General features: G+C 36.4%; 2 protein-coding genes and 1 pseudogene across 3 annotated transcripts; all 3 read right to left on the bottom strand.

Annotated features, from left to right (window-relative positions):
- Positions 1 to 1,259: 1,259 nt before the first annotated feature.
- On the bottom strand, positions 1,260 to 1,847 carry LOC143596619 (secreted RxLR effector protein 161 pseudogene; annotated as a pseudogene).
- Positions 1,848 to 10,458: 8,611 nt separating this feature from the next.
- LOC143596621 (uncharacterized) lies at positions 10,459 to 11,300 on the bottom strand. Its single transcript, XM_077075348.1, has 2 exons — positions 11,029 to 11,300; positions 10,459 to 10,911 (listed from the first exon to the last, which is right to left on the bottom strand). Exons 1-2 carry the CDS (start codon positions 11,116 to 11,118, stop codon positions 10,513 to 10,515), a joined length of 489 nt encoding a protein of 162 aa, XP_076931463.1. The 5' UTR covers positions 11,119 to 11,300; the 3' UTR covers positions 10,459 to 10,512.
- Positions 11,301 to 15,074: 3,774 nt separating this feature from the next.
- On the bottom strand, positions 15,075 to 20,152 carry LOC143596622 (condensin-2 complex subunit H2-like). Of its 2 annotated transcripts, XM_077075350.1 has the most exons (10): positions 19,796 to 20,152; positions 19,604 to 19,703; positions 18,464 to 18,725; positions 17,935 to 18,382; positions 17,121 to 17,296; positions 16,889 to 17,047; positions 16,719 to 16,817; positions 16,533 to 16,628; positions 16,258 to 16,416; positions 15,075 to 15,596 (listed from the first exon to the last, which is right to left on the bottom strand). In XM_077075350.1, exons 1-10 carry the CDS (start codon positions 19,992 to 19,994, stop codon positions 15,267 to 15,269), a joined length of 2,028 nt encoding a protein of 675 aa, XP_076931465.1. In that variant the 5' UTR covers positions 19,995 to 20,152; the 3' UTR covers positions 15,075 to 15,266. The 2 variants fall into 2 exon arrangements, with proteins under 2 accessions (XP_076931465.1, XP_076931464.1); XM_077075349.1 differs by having other exon boundaries at positions 17,935 to 18,725.
- Between the last annotated feature and the right edge of the window lie 287 nt (positions 20,153 to 20,439).

Below are 20,439 nucleotides of genomic sequence, written 5' to 3'. Positions count from 1 at the left end.
CGGGTTTTGGTGAGTGACGGCTGGTGTAACTTGTGACTTGTGAGGAAGAATTAGGGTTAGGGATATTTTAATATGAGTTATAATAACTATATATATTTTATATATATTTATTTAATTTTAAAAATAACCAGGTATCTAACAGGTAAACAGGTATTATACCTGTTTAGACACGAAAATTAACAGGTAATTTCGTGTCTACCTGTTTAGTACACGAAACCTGTTAAGGTCTTACCCGTTACCTGTTAAAGTCGTGTAGGTACGTGTCGTGTATTCGTGTCTCGTGTATAAATTGCCAGCCCTATGAGTGGTGTTCTATTTTTTATAGATTATAAACTTTTCTTTGTATTTTATGAGTCATTTTATTAGATTGTTTATTTATTATTATTATTATTATTATATTTTTTTGTTCATACTTGTCTTTGAAAATGTAACCAAATTGATAAATTGTCAAATTATTTATCACATAATTTAAAAACATGATTTTAGGAACCTTTGTTTTACTCGTGTCAAGTCCCGAAATTTTAAGAGATTCTCAAAGACGGCCCTGTTCATACTCAAGTAAGCCTTCACGAGACGAAATATCAATTGTCCAAACTAATTTTGACACTCCAAGTCTGACACACCGATAAACTGTTGGAGATTATTTGGATTTATTAATCTTGGAATATTCTATGTTTTTGAATCGTAAACTGGAAACAAAAACCTTTCGTCGTGCAACTGTTGTTAACCAAGGGATTGGTGATTATTGTTGTTGGTCAACTTGAACTTGTAGTAGAGAATAATAGAGATTGTATCAAATAATAATAAATGGTGTGATGCTTTAATAAATCGGAATGAACAAGAGGAAACGAGAGATGCAGAGATGGTTTTTCTTGACTTCAATTTCAACTATCTTTATTTTCTTTTCTCTATTTTAATAATGAAAAACTCAAAGGTATTTGTAAACCTAACAAACACAATTTGACAACAACGAGAAAACTAATAAAAGATAAATTTAAACTTTAAATAATATATTTGAATTTGATCTTCTCCTTCTCCTCCCCATGAGATCAACGTAGCCACCCCTCGGTTTTATAGTTAATGAATCGGGATTATAATTATCATTCACCCCCTTAATTTTGATTCGTTCCTTTCAGATCTTCAATCCCGAGTAATTTCCTCATCTCTTCAAACTTTAACTTCAGTAGCGCTTTTGTAAGAATATACGCCTTTTGTTTCTCTCCGCTAATTTGCTCAACTTGGACTTCACCACGTTCAATTCATTCACGAATGAAGTGAAATCTAATATTAATATGCTTACTTCTTCCATGAAACACCGGATTCTTCATCAGATCAATAGCGGATCTATTATCCACATGTAAAGTCACCACCTTTTCTTCATGCCCGGTCAACTCGCTTAACAATCCCCTTAACCATATAGCTTGACAAGCCGCGGTTGATGCTGCCATGTACTCAGATTCACATGATGACAAGGCTACGGTTTGTTGTTTTTGTGAGAGCCATGAGATCAATGCACCACCATAATAAAACGCCATTCCGGTGGTACCTCGTCCATCAGACTGATCCATACCGTAACTACTATCACAAAAACCAACCAACTCTCTATTGCCGCATCCATACGTTAAACCATATCCACTCGTGCCTTGTACGTATCGCAATATATACTTCAGAATCTGCATATGGGATTGTTTCGGTTCTTGCATAAACCTACTAGCAACTCCAACTGAGTAACTCAAATAAGGTCTCGTGTAAGTTAAATACCTTAAGCTACCGATTATTCTCCGATATTCGGTTGCATCAACGGGCTCTCCTTCTTCATCTTTCGTCACTTGCAACCGATGTTCCATAGGAAATCAAGTTGGGTTACACTCGCTTAAACCTGAACTCATTAAAATTTTATTAGAATAAGCTTTTTGTTTCAACTTTATCTCGTGCTTCTTTTGGGTTACTTCAATGCCCAAGTAATATGATAACATTCCAAGATCTTGCATCTCGAACTCATTCTTCATTTGACTTATGAATTTCTCAATCTCGGCTTGACTCGACCCAGTCACAATAAGATCATCGACATATACACCAACAATGAGAATGTCGGTTCTCGTATTCCGCTTGTACACCGCTGGTTCTCTTGGACATCGAATAAAATCCAAACCCTACAACGTTTTGTTGAGTTTTACGTTCCAAGCTCGTGGTACTTGGCGAAGACCGTATAAAGCCTTTCGTAACTTATAAACCATACCGTGTTTCCTGAGAACTTCAAAACCACCAGGTTGTTTCACGTACACTTCTTCCTTCAACTCACCATTTAAGAACGCCGATTTAACGTCCAAATGGTAAACGAAGCAACTATAATTCGTTGTAATTGCTAAAATCAAGCGTACGATTTCCATTCTCGCCACCGGGGCAACAACCTCATCAAAGTCTACCCCGTGCTCTTGCACGTACCCCTTCGCGACTAATCTTGCTTAGTACTTTTATATTGACCCGCCTGCATCATGTTTGGTTTTAAACACCCACTTCAAACCAATCGCCTTGTGACCCACTGGTAGGTAACATAAGTCCCACGTATTGTTTTGTTTGATTAAGACTAATTCGGATCTCATTGCTTCTCGCCATTTATTAGAATTATTTTCCTCTTCAAAGGTAGCTGGCTCTTCATCAAGGAGAAGACATTCTCCTTCACTCGACATTACATAATCTTCAAATCTTTTCGGTGGGACTGATTGACGACCAGTTCTTCGCAACTCAGGTTCGGGATTTTCTTCCGGTTGGTCTTCAAATTCAGGCACGTTAAGGCTTGTTGGGTCTTCGTTTTCAACTGGAATTTCTTGTTGAACTTCTTCTTGGACATGCTCGATTATAAATTCAATCCATTCAGGTCCGGTTCCGACTTGAAACGAGTCGGTATGTCGAGACCAGTCAAACTTTTGACTTTCTTCGAAACGGACATCCCGGCTCACATGAATACGGTTTTGAGCCGGGCCGTACAACCTATAAGCTTTTGATTCCGGTTCGGTTCCGAGATGTACAACCTCCATACTCCGATCGTCTAACTTTTGAAGGTTGACGGTGGGTATCTTCATGCAGGTTAAACACCCAAACACTCGTAAGTGTGTTATGTTGGGCTTTCGGCCCATCAAGGCTTCATAGGGGGTTACCGTCTTCAATGCTTTAGTTGGTACCCGATTCAATACGTAAACCGAGTGTCTCACCGTTTCTCCCCATAAATTTTGGGGAAGGTCCATAGCTTTCATCATACTTCTTGTTGCATTTAGGACCATTCGGTTTCGCCTTTCGACTACACCGTTTTGTTGAGGAGAGTAAGGAGCCGTAAACATTCTTTTTATTCCTTCTTGATCATAATATTCGGTGAAAAGTTTGTTGAGAAACTCGCCACCTCGAACACTTCTTAGAGCTCTAACCTTTAACGAATGCTCTAACTCCACTTCCTGTTTAAACTTTTGGAAAATATCCAAAGCATCATTCTTATTTTTAATAGTATAATGTACCTCGTATGATCATCTACAAGAAGCATAAAATACCGGTTTCCTCCTAAGGTAGGAGGCGAGATTGGTCCACATAAATCGGTGTGAACTAACTCGAATGGTCTCGTGGCACGGAACATGGTGGTTTTAGGAAACGGGTTTCTACTATGTTTGCCTAGCATACATGCATTGCAAACATGCTCACCATGTAAAGTTTGAATATCACCACGTACCATATTTTTAGACTTCATATTTGTTAATGTTTCAAAATTAACATGACCAAGTCTAGCATGCCATAGCCATCCTTGGTCTTTAACGGGAGCTAAAAGACATACCGGGGTTCCAATTCTGAGCTCAATCTTATAATGACGGTTTGGACTTATCGTGTCACACCCCACTTTAGGGCCTAGGCGTGTGACCACAAGCTGGTACCACTTTTATAAATACATCAGAGTTGCATGTTTTATTTCAGCGGAAGTCTTTAATAAAATCATATTGAAAACTTATTATTAAAAACTCGGGTTTAAATACCCGTTTAATATTTTAAATATGTTTCTTTATAAAACATAACTCTTTTATAATATTTTCAAATAAAATATCTGAGTCATCAGATAGCATCTAATGACTATAACTCCAATCTTCTATTCCTTCTTGCTTGTCTAACCTTTCTTGTTTCCCTTTAACATAGAGGAAAAATACGTCAGCACAAAGCTGGTGAATAACGCTGACTCTAAAATCTCTTTTCAATGCCTTTGTGAAACCAACAATAATACCTTTGTGACTACTCATTAGGCACCCAACTAAATTGGGATCAAATTACCCTAAGTACCATGTACAATTAATTATATACACAATATCATTTCTCTGAACAGTCCCGTAGACCTTCAGAGGCATGTTGATGATATGCATGGCCTCGGAGAAATGCCGAGTCATCATGTATATTTGGATCCAGACACATGTATACTCTTAATCAGAGTGTCCGTTTCTTATTATTGTACACAAAGTTTTTAAGGATTCGTAAATCCTATGCAAACATTCAGACTCATTATAAAAGGTTTGGGGCGTATTCACCTTTTCTGTTTATAATCAATTTCTGTTACTGATTCCTGTTTTCTGATTCCTTCTTCTTGTTTTGTTACCTCGGACCTATAGTACGAGAATAACATTTGTATAAATAACTAGATCATCGATCTAGCTTCAGACCTCTAGTCTGTTTTGTATAGCTTTAACCTTGATAAAAAGCATTTGTTTATAAAACACTTGGACCTTTAGTCCCCTTCTTTATTTATTAATCATATGCTACGTTTCTTCTTGAAGAAGAAACGTTTATACATTATTCTTTGAATATCATATTTCTTAATAATAAAGAAATACTATTTATTATACCCTTGGTATATAATCACTTATGTTTCTTAGTCAAGAAGAAACTATATTTTTAACTATAACCATTGCTTAAGAAAAGTTGTATAATTCATAATTGTAATCAAGGTTTGGCTATAACTCCGACTATGGTCTAAGCCATTTATAATAATAATATAATAACTTAGGCAGAACCCCTTACCTCGCACGGGTATTCGGAGTTAGATATTCCTAAGTTTATACGGGCAGCACTTCTACTCTATGCACGTTTATCGAGGCGTTCTTGATCAACTCTTTTTGGCACGCAAATCGAGGCAATGTTTGGTCGCCGGGTCGTGCACGTACTTCGAGACGGAATGTCGGGTTTCTTGAGTGGCACGCACTTCTAGGAAACACCGGGTTTTGCACGGATTACGAGGTTCAGCACGCCAAACGATAACTTGGCACGCAAAACGATGTAGAGAGAGTGTAATTCTAGAGAGAGAGTGAGAGGTGTGTCAAATGAATGTGCCATGGCCACCCTATTTATAGCCGTTTTTGAGTCCCATCGCGTACCGCGATGGGCTCCTTTCCGGATTCCATCGCCTACCGCGACCAACACATATCGCCACGTGGCCTGACACGTCCGCCACGTGGTCTGACACATTGCGCCACGTGTCCTGGCCTGCTGCCACGTGTCGCCGGAGTGCGACACGTGTTGATGACTCATCACGGCCATTATTTTTCACTTTTAGTCCCTCGTCTTTGATAGCTTGACATTTCTAGTCTAATTCTCGTTGTCCAAAAATACTAAGGCGGCTCGCGGCGATGCGAGCGTGCGAAGTGCAAAGTGCGCCACATTGAGCCCAACGCCCTTCGCCGTCGCCGTCGTCCTCGTCCTAGCCCGAGCGCGTCGGGTGCTACGCACCCTCCGCTAGGACTACTTGGTGCATGATATTCATAAAAGAATATTACTATGGAAAATGTCTTTCTTATAAAGAGTTTCCATTTCTTTACCACTTTCCATGTGGGATGGGATTCCATTTCCCTTATTTATACCTTAGTGGAATGTTTCCACTTTCTTGCATCCTTCCATGTGGGATGGAGTTTTCTTATTTCTTTCATGTAAGTAAACTTTAACTTAGGAAATATTTTTATTTCCTTATTTTTTTTATAATTCCTTATTTAATATTTTCTCATTACTTATCTTGAGATTATTTTTTATCCCTCAACTTTAAGTTGTCAAATTTAGATCAAAATTTTGGGGATATTACGTGGGACTCTCATTAGCAAGCGATCTACTTCCTCATATAACCACAAGTGGTTGTTTGCTATCCAAACCTTACACCCTTCTTCGGTTAACTGACTGATGCTCAATGTGTTGCTACATAAGTCAGGTATGTAATAAACGTCATTCATAACCCGTTGCTTACCATTCTTGCAATGAAAAATAATGGAACCTCTCCCTTTAATATTCACTTTGGACCCGTCTCCAAATTTCACCAAACCGCTCACTCGATAATCAATTTGGGCAAAGTGGGTTTCACATCCGGTCATGTGATTAGACGCCCCATTATCTAAATACCAAATTAAATCGCTTACCGAGTCATTTGCGTAACGGATTGGATGAACCTTCTCTTCGTTTAACATAACCTGATCTTTATCAACTTCAACTGAGGCCATCATAAGAGTTGGCGGCTTAGCCTCGGCTTGGTTAAGATTCGCTTAATGAGTCGGTGGACTCGGACATTCCCACGCAAAGTGGCCCAAACATTGCAATTATAACACCGAACACCGCTTTTATCTCTACCATTTTTATGATTATTACCTTGATTGCCATCTTTTCCTTGGTTGTTCGTGTTCGGTTGGTTACCGTCTCTTCGGTTATCATTGCTTTGATTAAAGCGACCCCTTCCTCTACTCGAACCTCAACCACGTCCTCTTCCACGGCCCCGTTGGTCATAACCCGAGGAGCCACGAACCCGAGCATAATTTTTCCGATCATAATCGGTGTCCTTTTTTTCCTTGATTATCGTTTTTGGTATACAATAATTTTCCCATCTCGGCCAATGCTTCCTTGCCTTTGATTCTCTGTTCAAAAGCCTTTAACCTTGCTATACAATCTTCAAACACCATAGTGTTAAGATCGGCTCACTGTTCAATAGTTGCTACAATAGCAATAAAACGGTTCGGAACGCTATCGAGCAATTTTTTACGAGTTCATGTTCTTCCTTCCGACTACCCAAACTATCAAATTGCGAGGCGAATTCCGTTACCTTCCCGGCAAAGTCTTCAACGGATTCTTTTTCTCCCATCTTCAATTGATTAAAATCTCGCTTTAACGATCGTAAGCGAGCTTGTTGCACTCGATCAGCACCGAGAAATCTAACCCGTAGTGATTCCCAAATCTCATGAGCATCACGAGTTCTTGCAACTTGCATCAACACGTTTTCCGGTAAGGCTTGAAAAATAATAGCCCTAGCCACCTTGTTTTTTCTCTCGTCTAGGGCTTCTCCGGACACCACCTCCAATAATCCTTGAGCATCAAGGATCGATTCCAAAATTACAACCCACGTGTTGTAGTTGGTTTTTGTTAACTTCGGACACTGCAGCGAAGTTGAACTTGGTTCCCTTGCTTGCACAACTTGGTTTGCACCCGATACCGCGTCTCCCATAGTCACTGTCTTCTTCGTTGATTGATCGGAAAAACGTGAGCCGTACTCCTTACGGCTAAATTGTTTCCCGTCGGTCGGATGTGGTTATTCGCCTTACACCGTTCTTATTCATCCCAAAGATCATAGATCGCCTACGCTCTAATACCAATTGTTGAAGATTAATTGGATTTATTAATTTTGGATTATTCTATGTTTTTGAATCGTAAACTGGAAACAAAAATCTTTCGTCGTGCAACTGTTGTGAACCAAGGAATTGGTGATTAATTATTGTTGTTGGTCAACTTGAACTTGTAGTAAAGAATAATAGAGATTGTATCAAATAATAATAAATGGTGTGATGCTTTAATAAATCGGAATGAACAAGAAGAAACGAGAGATGCAGAGATGGTTTTTCTTGACTTCAATTTCAACTATCTTTATTTTCTTTTCTCTATTTTAATAATGAAAAACTCAATAGTATTTATAAACCTAACAAACACAATTTGACTACAACTAGAAAACTAATAAAAGATAAACTTAAACTTTAAATAATAAAACTTAAATAATATATTTGAATTTGATCTCCCCCTTATCCTCCCCATGAGATCAACCTAGCCACCCCTCGGTTTTATCATTAACGAATCGGGATTATAATTATCATAAACACCATAAAATAGTAACGCCGCCATAATCTCAAACCTCAACCATCACCGCATACCATTAAACAGAATGACAATGCGCCATTATAATTTAATTAACTAGAAAGAAAGTAACTTCTACATAGTACTCTAAATTCAAATATTTAAATAATAATACGGGATGCGGGATTGGAAAGCCGGTGCTTGGCATGAAACTCCTTGGAGGTGTTGTAAGCCGGGATGCGGGGTTTATCAGCAGTTTGGCTATGAAAAGGGCATCTAGTGCTGTGGAACTGATGAGCTGTCTCCCAAGACTTCGGGATCCTTAATGCGAGCTTCTTTTGCTTCGCTCATGTCTGGGAGTCGCAAAGCTTTTGTTCGGTTTGAGAACGTGCCAACCTATGTATGTGGGGGAAGCTGTTTCTATATTTGATAATGGCCTTCGAAGGGCGATTGAGGACATCGTAGGTTGTGGAGGTCCGTTCTTTGGGGATTTCCAATGGAAGTTGGCATCACTTCCGACCCGTTATGGGGGGTAGGGTCTATGTTCGGCCGAGGATGTATCTACATATGCTTTTGTGGCTTCGAGAGCACAATCGTGGTGTTTGCAAGACCATATTCTTCGGGGTTGTGATATTTATGGGTTGGACTCTGATTATAGGTGTGCGATGGATCGTTTACGTACTTCACTTCCAGATTTTGATCTTAGCGGGTTCTCTAATAAGGACACTGCCCCCCCCCCCCCTAAAGCCCAACATGTTGTGGCGAGTGCCTTATTTAGTGGAATCGTCCAGAGTTTAGAAGTGAAGTTTGATCTATCCCCTCGCCAAAAGGCGGTGTTTGAATGCCTTCGGGCTCCTCGGGCTCAGGATTTTCTAACGGCCATCCCCATTGAAAGATTAGGCCAACGTATGTCGGGTTTAGAGTATCGGGTTATCCTTAAGTACCGATTAATGATCCCTATGTTCCCGACTGATGAGCCTTGCCCAATTTGTCGCAAGGCCTGTTTGAATTCTTTTGGTGACCATGCGGTGCATTGCAAAGAATTGTCTGGCTTTAAATACAGACATGATTTGGTTAGGGATGTTATGCCTGATGTTTTCAAACGAGCAGGGATTTCTGCTAAAAAGGAGGCCCCTGTTAACTTTCTCACGGATCCTCTGGAAGGGAGGTCTACTTTACAACCAGCTGATATTCTTGTGTTTGGGGGGGCAGGGGAAACACGTTTGTGTGGATCTTACAGGAGTGTCTCCTCTTGTTGGGCTTAGGGACCGTGGGTTTGTTGTGGGGCAGGCTGCGTTGAAGGCTGAATCGGGCAAAATTGTAAACACGAGAAAGCTTGTTTAGATAATCAACATGTCTTTCTACCATTCACCTTTGATACATTTGGTTTTCTAGCCCCAGAGGCTGTGAATTTTTTGAGTAGGGTTCAGCATGTCGTACACGGAACCTCTTCAGCTCCTAGGTCCCAAAGCTTCGTTTTTAGCAGGATTGGCTTTGCTATTCAAAACGGGGTTGCGACGCAGCTTGTTGCCCGTTTGCCTGCCACTCTATTGTAATCGTTTTATAGTAAATTATATATAAAAGACGTAAAAAAATAAAATAATAATACTTATATAAAAAATTATAAAAGAAACTAATTTAAACAAATTTGAAATCAAAAATGCAATTTAGACCAGTTCAACCATTTCATTTTTAGCTATTCTAATAATATATCCCACTAAAAATACAATACTAAAAACGATTCAAATAGCCGTGTTGTAACTTCCGTCGTCTTATTCATTGAAACAAAAACGTCCTGATTCTGAACTATACCCCACAACATGCCTAGTTTTCCCAGTAATGGCCCCTCAAATTTCGTTACCGAACATGTTTCTTGTAACGGTACGTAGAAGTCTCAAAGCATGTTCATGTAGGGACAAATAGTAATTGCGGAAACCAACGGATACTACCAATCACTTCTCCCAAGATTATAATTATCCAAACACACAAACAAAAAAAATCATGATTTTGGTCAAATTATGCGTTCAGTTAACGACAAAGTGTATCTTTGCTAAAAGATTAATCAAACACAAAAGGTAATAAAACCAATATTCTACTTTCGTCGTACCCTCTAACCCTCTAACGTTTAAAAAGTAAACTCATCAAAATAATTAAATTAACCCAAAAAAAAATATAAAAATATTATTTTTTTAAATTATCAAAATAGCTTTAACTTTTCAACGTACGTCTTCTTCTGGTCCATATGAAGCAACACATCACCTATTGCGCCCGGCATTCTTTAAACTCATGTGACTCGTAATTTAATAAATTCCGTGACTATTATGATAACTATTATTATAGTTAACATCGCTATTACGGTGATTTTCCCAATGAACAATGCTTGAATTAATGAAGTCACGTGACCAAGTAAATTGGCATGCGTGGAGCTGAGCTCGTGTGAGTTTGATGTTCGTTGAGATTAATGTAGGGTATGTTAACATGTCCGGATAACGGTCTGCTGCTTGGTGTACGGTGGTACGGGGTGGAAGTGGAAGACCCGGTTCTGCTTTTGGTCAAATACAGCGGCCCTGAAAGGGTACGAGCCCCAGGGCCGCTGTATACGCGGTCAGTGGAGGAAGTGCGTTTGCGTTTGAAGAAATGGAGCGCGTTCTTCCACCAACGTTTACGGGTCTTTTTAATCTTCTTGCTGTTGTCGTCTTTGGAGAATGGCTTTTGAAGTTTGAAATGTAGGTTGTCTATAGCGAACCTGAAGGAAGAAGACTCGTGTTTGTGTTTTCTTGCTTCTTGTAACACCTGTAAAATTAAACACTATTAAGAAGACCTGTTTGCCTGTTGTTTCGAAGTAATAACTACTTTTCAGTTTTATTATTATTATTATTATTTGAAAGAAAAAGTGATGAAGAAATGGACCTGAAAATAGTCGAGTTGAGGGTCGAAGCCATAGTCATTGAAATGGTGAGGTTCATGAAGAGTGAAAATGGGGGAGGATTTGTTGGTCATGATTTCACAGTCCGTGGTCAGTGAGTGAGAATGAGGAATTGAGGTTGAGGGTGGGGATGGGTTTGTTACGTAATAAATACATGGGAAGGAGGGGGTCCTCTTTGGCTGGTTTTTAAAAAAGTTTTGAGTCGAACTAATAACTATGGTTTTGAAAAAAGACAAATTGAACCGGTGATGTTGGTTAGGTCGGCCAAACATGACGGCTTTCATGGTTTTACGGTTTGTTAGAAAAAATAAACTTACTTTATTATTCAAAAACATACTTTCTTCGTCCCATTAAAAGTGTCATGATTTAAAAAACAAAAAATTTAAATTAGATTGAGTTATTACTTTTTTTACTTATCAAAAGACAATAATGTCCTTGAAAATTGGGTCAATCAATATTGTTTATTAATGTTAGTTGTGTGTGTTTAATGATAAACTTGGAAATTGGCTAATAAATTTTAAAAATAAACATTTGTAATTTGACAAATAAAAAATGAAATATTGGCACTTTTAATGGGACGAATGAAGTTATTTTTTTAATGAATTTAGGAAATAGAAAACCCAAAATGTTTTTTATTGTTAAGATATTTTATTTATGTCCTCAAATTTAAGTTTCTAGAAATGTCTTTTACAAATATGTATCGGCTTCAACGCGTCCTTCATAGCCTATTTGTTTTCTCAATGCGTCTTTCCAACCTGTTTGGCCTTCAAATTCGTCTTTCACAACATATTTGACATCTTAATTGTTTTTTTTTAATATTGTGTTATTATAATTAATTTTACTCATATTTATTTTTTTTAATAATTTTAAAATGAAAAATTCTTATTGGATTTTCCTCCTCCAACTTGCGTTGTCACATTGACGGTGAGCCCGCTCACGGATAGCGTCTACATCCTACATTCTGAAATATATCTTTCGAATTGTATTTATTTTATTTTGAGTTAATTGTAATTATGATCCCTGTGGTGAAACCTAAAACGCAGGTTTCAATCCCGTTGTGACTTTTTTGTAGATAAGTGCCTTTTGGTGGTCACTTTTTTTTACTATCGGGCTCCCGCCGTGAACCCAAAGTTTGTTCTTCTAAAAAAAAAACGTTCTGCCCTTGCAATTTGCAACCCTGTGGTTTTGAAATACAATTTGGAGTCTCGGTCTGTTAACATATATTCCCTCCAATCGAATGTTGACTTTTTATGGTTGACTATCTTTGACCCACTGACCATTATTGTAAGCTGCTTATTACAATCTACTAAGCATAAATAATCATAATCTTGACTATCTAAACTGATTATTTGTATAAAATTAACCAAATTGACATGAAATCAAAAATTTACATAGTTTGACTTTCCTAAGTCAAACTGTGACTTTACATGCATTCAAATCCATACAATACATACATACATGCATGTACACACGGATACACACATACATATGCATACACAGATGCATACAGTTATACATACGCACACAACCATATATACATAAAAAGACTGTTATACCCCTGCATAAATACACATACACACATTGCAAGCACTTGATTCCTTAATTAATTAGTTTGTTATTGTTGTTCTACAAAGTCAACAAATGCATCTAATTCCACATACTAATTATAAATACATACATCTAACTATACATACATACACCTAATAAAATCAAATAAAGCACTTGACTCCTTAATACGGTCACACATACATCTAGTTATGTTATATGCACACAATTTTACAAATTCATATACACAAAAACAAACATACATAGATACATACACAATCACACCCATATTTATCATACACAAGTTAATACAATATTGCCCATGCATAAATATATTGTTACTTAAGTTAATACAAAATGTCCTAATTAGTTGTTGATATAATACAAAATACATGATTACCAGTTTAAGTCATTACTAGTTAAGTTAATAATATACAAAACACCTAAACCACCAACTACTTAAACCCTACTCGATTTGATCCTGACCACCTGCTTGAAACTAGAATTTGTAGATATATATAGCCGGGTATTCACCAAAACTGCCAACTCAAGTTCCAGGTGATCAAAGCTAACATCCAGCTAAATCTCAGCTATAAAATCAATAACATAATCGTCTCAGTTGTAAAGCATCGACCTAAAACTGAATTTAATCGAACAAACTAATTAACGAGGTAAAATGTGAATTCTGATACCTGTGAAAAACGTGGTATTAAGGATTGCATCAAAAATCCAAGCCATTTGTATGATCGGCGGGATGGCGGGAGACGACGGCGACGGGAACGTTAATTTAGGGTTGTAAGTTGCGAAAAGGGGGGTATATATGGCGTTGGGTTTTGGTTAGGGGTGAAAATACATTAATACCCCTGAAACTAACGGAAGTAACAGCCGTTAACTAACTGTTGGGCCGGATTGCAAAAAAAGGACCACCACATGTCCCATATCTGCAAAAATGGCACCACAGGAATGACACCTGCGTTTTGGGCTTCACCACAGGAACCATATTTCAGTTATTTTTATAAAACGTAAATGATATTAAGCTAATAATTTTAGTATATATCTATTTCTTAATAACTATATTACACCATAAATCGTACACTTTTATTAGTAAACAAAAATGAATATAGTAAGTGATTAATTAATGTGACATGAGGTATTGCTAGTGAGGCGTTAAATGGTGGGGAAGGTGGGCGCAGAGGGGGCGCATTTTGTGGTCGTGATCATATTAAATGGCCTTCACGGTTGGACTTATTGCACCTGCCTCCTTGCTAACACCTTTCACGGGTAACCTCAACACCATATCAACTATCTACTCCAATGTGTTTCAAGATGCACGTATACAACATTATTAGAACAAAATGACGGGAGATATAATGATGCAAACAAATCGTTATCAAGAACACACGGTTAAATCCATACGATTCTTAATCAATTTCCGTGAAAGTCAAATTTTTTTATACGAATAATTCATGTCCGACGAACCAATAAAAAAACCCTAGAGATGAGACAAGAAAAATATTTTAAAAATGAAAATAACACAAAAAAAATTAAGAGAATCGTCAAAATCAAATTTAAATATTTTTTAATAATGAAAAGAAAAAAAAGAAAGAAAAATAAAAGAAAGACAAAGCCCTACACTTCCTCAACTCCTAATGTCCAAGCTTGCACGGCCCGCCATTCTCACGTTGCTAGCTCCATACCCGCATGATGTCATGACGTGCTATCATTTGGTACAGACACAGTCCTACTAGATCTATCCTTGAGCCTGGCCCAATTCAACGGGCCGAAGATGCTCCTACGCGTGTCATATAATGTGAATTAGAAAGAGTGTGAGATAAAGGTTAGAGCATCGCCCGTCCTAGGTGGCAAGCAACAAACTAGCATGCAACAAACCTTTGCGTTGTGGAGGAAGTTTGTTGGTGAAGTGGGTTTTGTGGAGGCTTGGTGTTGTGAAAGAAAGTTGGGTTTTTTTAGAAAAACATGAAATCTTATGTGACACAAATATAACAGTTTATGAGCGTCCAGCGTTATGGATGCTCTTAAATAACATAACAGTGTAAAAGCATAAGATGAATGTTTTTTTATTAGACAACCTATAAGGACATAAATGTTACTACCATATATTCGAACATTAAAAAGAGTATATTTTGAACTCAAGAAAGGGAGAACAAGCTCCCAAATTGTTATTTGATGGATATGAATAATGATCCATTTTGTTCTTTTCTTCTAACCACTTAATTCTCGTAAACTCTTGCCCCATTTTATGGCAGTCAATGCGGATTTTAGATATCTACAGCAAGGTTTAAGTTAGCTCAATCATTAAAAATACAAGTTTGTACATGTAATTATCTCTGCACAAACTTTAAACTAATATGGATTTAAAAAGAAAATATATTATTTTCAGAGTTGAAATTTTGTATCAAGTAGATACTAAAATGAATACAATACTTATTTTATTCATGTTTTAAGTTATATTTTCTCATAAATATTCATGATAGCTTTCATCTTCCCTCTAAGCATTGAAAAGTAACATGAAGCTGAATTAAAGTTTAAATAAGTTACAACTAAATATGTTTACAAGATAGGAAAAAGAAATCTAAATTGATTTAAAATACTTGTTACAAGCCTACCTCTTGTCATACACAATGTCAAACACAATCAATACAAAATGTTCCCAACATCACCCTGCAGAATTCAAGCCATCAGGGTCAACCAGTCTTGACCTGCGTCTCCGCTTGCCTTCCGGGGTGCACCTAGATCCAACATGTCCTAGCTTTACAGACATCTGAGACGACGACGACGATGATGACGATGGTGAACCGGTGGATAACCCGTGGTTCTCTTTTCCTCTTTGCAATTGAGCCTTGGGTCTTTTATTGGCTGATTTAATCTGCACTTCTGCTCTCTTTTTGTTGCTAAGAAGACGAACACGAAACGGTTTTTTAGCAGTGTAACAAACAAGTTCACCACCGGTCCCACTTTTAATAAGCTCAACATTTCCGTTATTCACCTGATACAATGTAGTCAGAGTTACTATTTCAACATATTAACAAGCCAAATTGCACGGCAGCTACTTGAAGTCGGCTTGCAAAAATCTCGAATCAAGCCGAGCTTAAACAAATGTGAGCCAAAAATAAGCTTGTCAATAGACATGCCTAGGCCTAAGTTTCACTTATCGAGCTTAAATTGGCATGCAAGCCTATTATTTATACAATAATTATTATATATGTTTTTATAAGATAAATAAATAATATTTACAGCTATAATATCTATAGGAAATAAAAAAAATTGAACAGCATCTGTAGGAAATAAATACAAAAAATGTATACAAATTAATTAATATATAATACATGAGCCGAGTCCGAATTGAGTTCTAACTTGAAAAATAACTCACAAGACAAGCTCGAGTTTAAGAAATAGAGCTCGAAACGTTAAACAACCAGAGCTAAGCCAAGCCCAACAGCCTAGGGTAAAATGCATGAAATATGTTTGTTAAACTTGTTTTTATTTCATGCATTTTACCCTAACTTTAATGCATACAATCTCCTAAGTTGATATACTCAAAATCAAGTTACAATTATACAAAAATATTTATAATAATCACAACGAAGACGCTAACTATTTATAGAATATGTAAAAAGGTAAACAAAATTTGAAAATCATAAACATACCAGCTGTAAAAGTGCAGAAAACGTGCGAGCCACGTCATGTTTTTCTTGACCTTCAACAACATCAGTGAAAGATAAGGAACTATTGGCATCTGATTTTAGTGAAAGCTTGTCCAAAGTGCGTTGACCATATTCATGAATGTCAAATGGCGGTCGTGCATCCTGTTATATGATAAATTCATTCATAAAATATAACCAATAAGCTTAATGTCACATTAACTTCTGGTATGTAACAAAAACTAAAAATATAATATATAAATAAAAATAAATTAACCCACTTGTTCTTCCATATTTTTCTCAATTCTCTGTTTCCAATTTGAAACCCTAGCTGCCAATGCACTCTGTTTCTCAGTCTCGGCAATAAGCAAAGAATCCTGAATTTTAAAAGGTATGTAATGTTTATATATTAATGAATCTCTGAAAAAATATAAAATGCCAAAGAAAAACATCCTTCACGGCCTCACCAGATGAGAACGACACAAATCTTCAAGATTCACATGTGAATTCGGGTCTTCATGCTCAAATGGTTCCTTATTGTCAAATTCAGTGGCTTCATCAACGTTCTGCAAAATTATAATCATTAAGTAAATGTAAATGTATCATGCAATATTATAAAAACGTGACACAAGCTAACCTTTTTAGGGTCAAAATGGTCTTCATTCATGTCTGGCATATCAAAATCATCTGGCACAAAATCAGCGGCCCCGTTATCATACTCATCATCTTCACTGTTTTTATTATTATCGAACGCGTCAACATTTTCCTGATCTCCTAATACAAGCGATCGTCGAAGCTACAAAATAAAGTTAACAGTTACATCAAAACCTTACAAAAAAGTAACTATTTATAGATTTCTAGAAACACACCTTTTCGTATAATGGTGGAGACTTTGGTTCTTGATCACTGTTGTTAATATTGTTATGTGCCTCCCATATTTCTTGGAGATCTGCACTGACTGGACCATGCAGTTTTGCAAGTGGAAATTCTTCAGTTATAGAAACTTTGGTGCTCGGTTTTGGCCAACTTTTTCGGAATGCTTTAACTGAACCAAGTAAATTAATTAAGTGGATATTAAGTAAGTTAATATCACTAATATAAGTGGCAAATTCAATAGATTTATCATTTATGCTTTAACTTAAAAGGAAATATAGTGTGTATATAAAGCATTAAACACCTTGAATGAGTTTCTTTTTGAAAAAATATTATAGAAAAAGATATGGTTTGGGAATGATATCTGACACTAAGAGCGTAAATGAGCCTTTCCTTTATATAATTTTAATTTAATGTATTGAATATACACTTATATAATACATATTACTTTAAATAAATTATTATACAATTAATTAAATAACATGTAATATGTTATAAAGATTGTAATTATATATATATATATAAATAAATACTTACAAATGTATATAAATTAATTAATAAATATTAAACAAGCCACACTCGAATTTATACAAGCTCAGCTCGACTCGGCTCATTTACATCCCTGGACACACTATAAATTATAGAAAGATTCAAATTCTATAAAAATGTGGTCCGAGTAAAAGCTCAATCCGACTCATTACACATTTGACTAATTTATACACGTTAACCAATACACAAGACCGAACAATGCATGAACCTCTAGCTAATACCATAATTGATGGAAAACTTAATCAAAGAAAACAAGATAACCTTTTTTGAATGGCTTTACTTTCAACTTTCCCGGTTCATGAGGATTTAAAGGTTTCCACGGATCATCATCCTCTTCATCTGAATCATCAAATGGCTCAGGTTGTGAAAACCCATCATCCATGTCAAAATCACGGTCCATATTAACATCATGCGCCTTTGTATTATTGTCATTAGTTTCAAAGTGATTATTATCAGCAAATGGAGATTGAAGTGGATCATGATTTTGCGTCTTTCCAGCAGATAGTTTATGTTTGGAACCACCAGACCGTCTTGAAGGTGACATAAACGACTTGCGCGACTTAGATCCAACCGAATTACTTCCAACCTTAAAACCGCTTTTACTTTTGCTATATGTATCATTAGCTTTTGAACCCAAAAACTCATCAACTGCCACCGCATCACTTGCATCTAAAAGCACAAAATCCCTGTAAAGATCACTTGTTGCTAACTGCAACAAAAAATAACTTCTTTCATATAAAAGCAAAAATAAATTTCTTTTAAAAAAACGTAGTTTCACATTTTTGCATACCAAATAAGATTCTAACTCCCCGCTTTCTCCAGTAACATCTATGCTATCACCTTCAAGTACAACTAGATTTGCAGGGGGCTTTACGAAAGCGGTTACAAGAGTATTTCTGTCATTCAAATTATCCAGCGAGTTCTTGGGATCAACTGGGATATCATCTAAGCCCCAAAAAGAATCATCTGACTCAACAGGAACCTTGACCGAACCTGAACCATTTTGTTCTTCTTCTTGGCCTGGTGAATTCTCGGGTTGATCAAGTTGCTGACTGATTACATATTTATATAACTAATCAGAAAGTGACTGCATAATTGTACGCACAAATATAGTATGAATATCAATCTTTTTTCCTAAAAGATTTACTTCAGTATCAAATTTAAAAAATCAAACCAAGTTTGTAGTTTTGTACAACATTTGAAATGAGGGTAGGACAATCAGAACGGAAGGTGTAATATTAAAACACAATCTTTGAACAGTTATAGCTATTTTCTTACATACAAGGGAAAGTAATCTGGTGTGTTGATTGTTTAGTCTATATTCTACATGAATAACAGATTTTTTGGTAATATATCCTTAAAACATTCTTAAACTGATTAGTTATCAGTTGAAGCAAGCTAATAATATAATAAAAACAAAGGTGACCAAAGAAATGAATTTTGAACAATAGGCGTCTCATAAATGAAATATTACTAATAATAATAAATGCAATAAATCTCCAAAAAAATTAGCAGACGAAAATCAATATCGTGTTAATAAATTAAGTACTCCGCACAAACCACCCTCAAATCAATATTTTGTTAAATCTAAGAGCTAAAAACTAACGCAATACTCATTAAGAAAACTCGACCCTTAATCACATACTAATAAATATTTTGTTTGGTCTAACGCCTAATAAGCTAGCACACATCTCATCAAGAATATTGGACTCTTAATATACAAACATGAAACATCAAAATGGCGGCTTTTACGCAGTTTCAAATGGCAAAAATAAAAATAAATGGAAATGAACAACAAGCTTAAAGGGTGTGTGAGTAACATGAAGTCAACATTTTTAAAACAAATTATTAAAAAGTAATTAACAAAATTAAACAATAAACAAACAAGATTAAACTTTATACTCATTAATAGTTACAAAAACAAAATTACCTCTGTTGAGAAACAAACTCCAAAGCATGTAACACTAAAGAATACAAATACTCAACTTTCTTACTGTACACTTGAACTGACCCTTGAAGCAGCAAAGCAGCTACAAACAATTACAACAAACACACAATTGTTATTAATAAAAAAAAACCCTAAAAACAAAAAGTCACCAACTTTTAAATTAAAATCACAAACCTTCAGCAAAGTTGACCGATAGTTGACCATCATCTTGACCACCAACAATCTCACCGGAACAGATCTTGAGCAGATACTCTTGAAGGTTATTCGCAAGGTCAACTTCCCAGTTTGACTGCAGATCACGGTGGGCCTGTACGGTGTGAAACTTGCCGCCGCCGGCGTCGGAAGTGGTGGCTTCTTTATCGTTCTTTGTCATTTGAACCAGATCCGATGACCCATTACGGTGGTGAGTAAACCCTAGATCTTCAAATTGTGAAATTGAACAAAACCCAGAAAAATTAAGGTGGAATTAAGCAAACCCAGATCTTCAATTTTTGAAAATTGTGAAGAATAAGATGAAATGGATGAAGAAATTGAGAACTGTGTGTGTGTGGAGGGAGAAGAAATGAAGAAATTCAAAATGTGTTGGATTCCCGCTCGGGTTATTGAATTGTGATTGTGAAGAATGTTAATATTATTATTGGCCCAATTAATGTGTTGTGTTCTTCAAGAGCCCAATAAAATAATGCACATGTATCGAATAGTGCTGTACCGGTATTGATATTGAAACGGGTCCCGAGCGTTAAAATAAGGTAGAACTTTATTCGGTTGGTAAAACCTGAGAATTGGTGAATACACGATGCGAATTCGATCAGTTTTAA

Source organism: Bidens hawaiensis, unplaced genomic scaffold (assembly GCF_021521415.1).
Source record: "Bidens hawaiensis isolate Kalapana, Puna unplaced genomic scaffold, B.hawaiensis_p1.1 tig00046767_1, whole genome shotgun sequence".
NCBI classification, from domain to species: Eukaryota; Viridiplantae; Streptophyta; class Magnoliopsida; order Asterales; family Asteraceae; genus Bidens; species Bidens hawaiensis.
The sequence above is the reverse complement of the archived record's forward strand: the minus strand, read 5'-3'. Positions and strand labels throughout refer to the sequence as shown.

What these genes read in the sequence shown, in the direction of transcription:
- LOC143596621 (XM_077075348.1), bottom strand. Translation starts at nt 11,118, where the DNA reads ATGACCAACAAATCCTCCCCCATTTTCACTCTTCATGAACCTCACCAT. An exon ending in CTCAACTCGACTATTTTCAG is followed by an intron (nt 10,912 to 11,028) that starts GTCCATTTCTTC and finishes TTAATTTTACAG; the next exon opens with GTGTTACAAGAAGCAAGAAA.
- LOC143596622 (XM_077075349.1), bottom strand. Translation starts at nt 19,994, where the DNA reads ATGACAAAGAACGATAAAGAAGCCACCACTTCCGACGCCGGCGGCGGC. An exon ending in GAGTTTGTTTCTCAACAGAG is followed by an intron (nt 18,726 to 19,603) that starts GTAATTTTGTTT and finishes ATATGTAATCAG; the next exon opens with TCAGCAACTTGATCAACCCG. An exon ending in CTCCACCATTATACGAAAAG is followed by an intron (nt 17,048 to 17,120) that starts GTGTGTTTCTAG and finishes TTTATTTTGTAG; the next exon opens with CTTCGACGATCGCTTGTATT.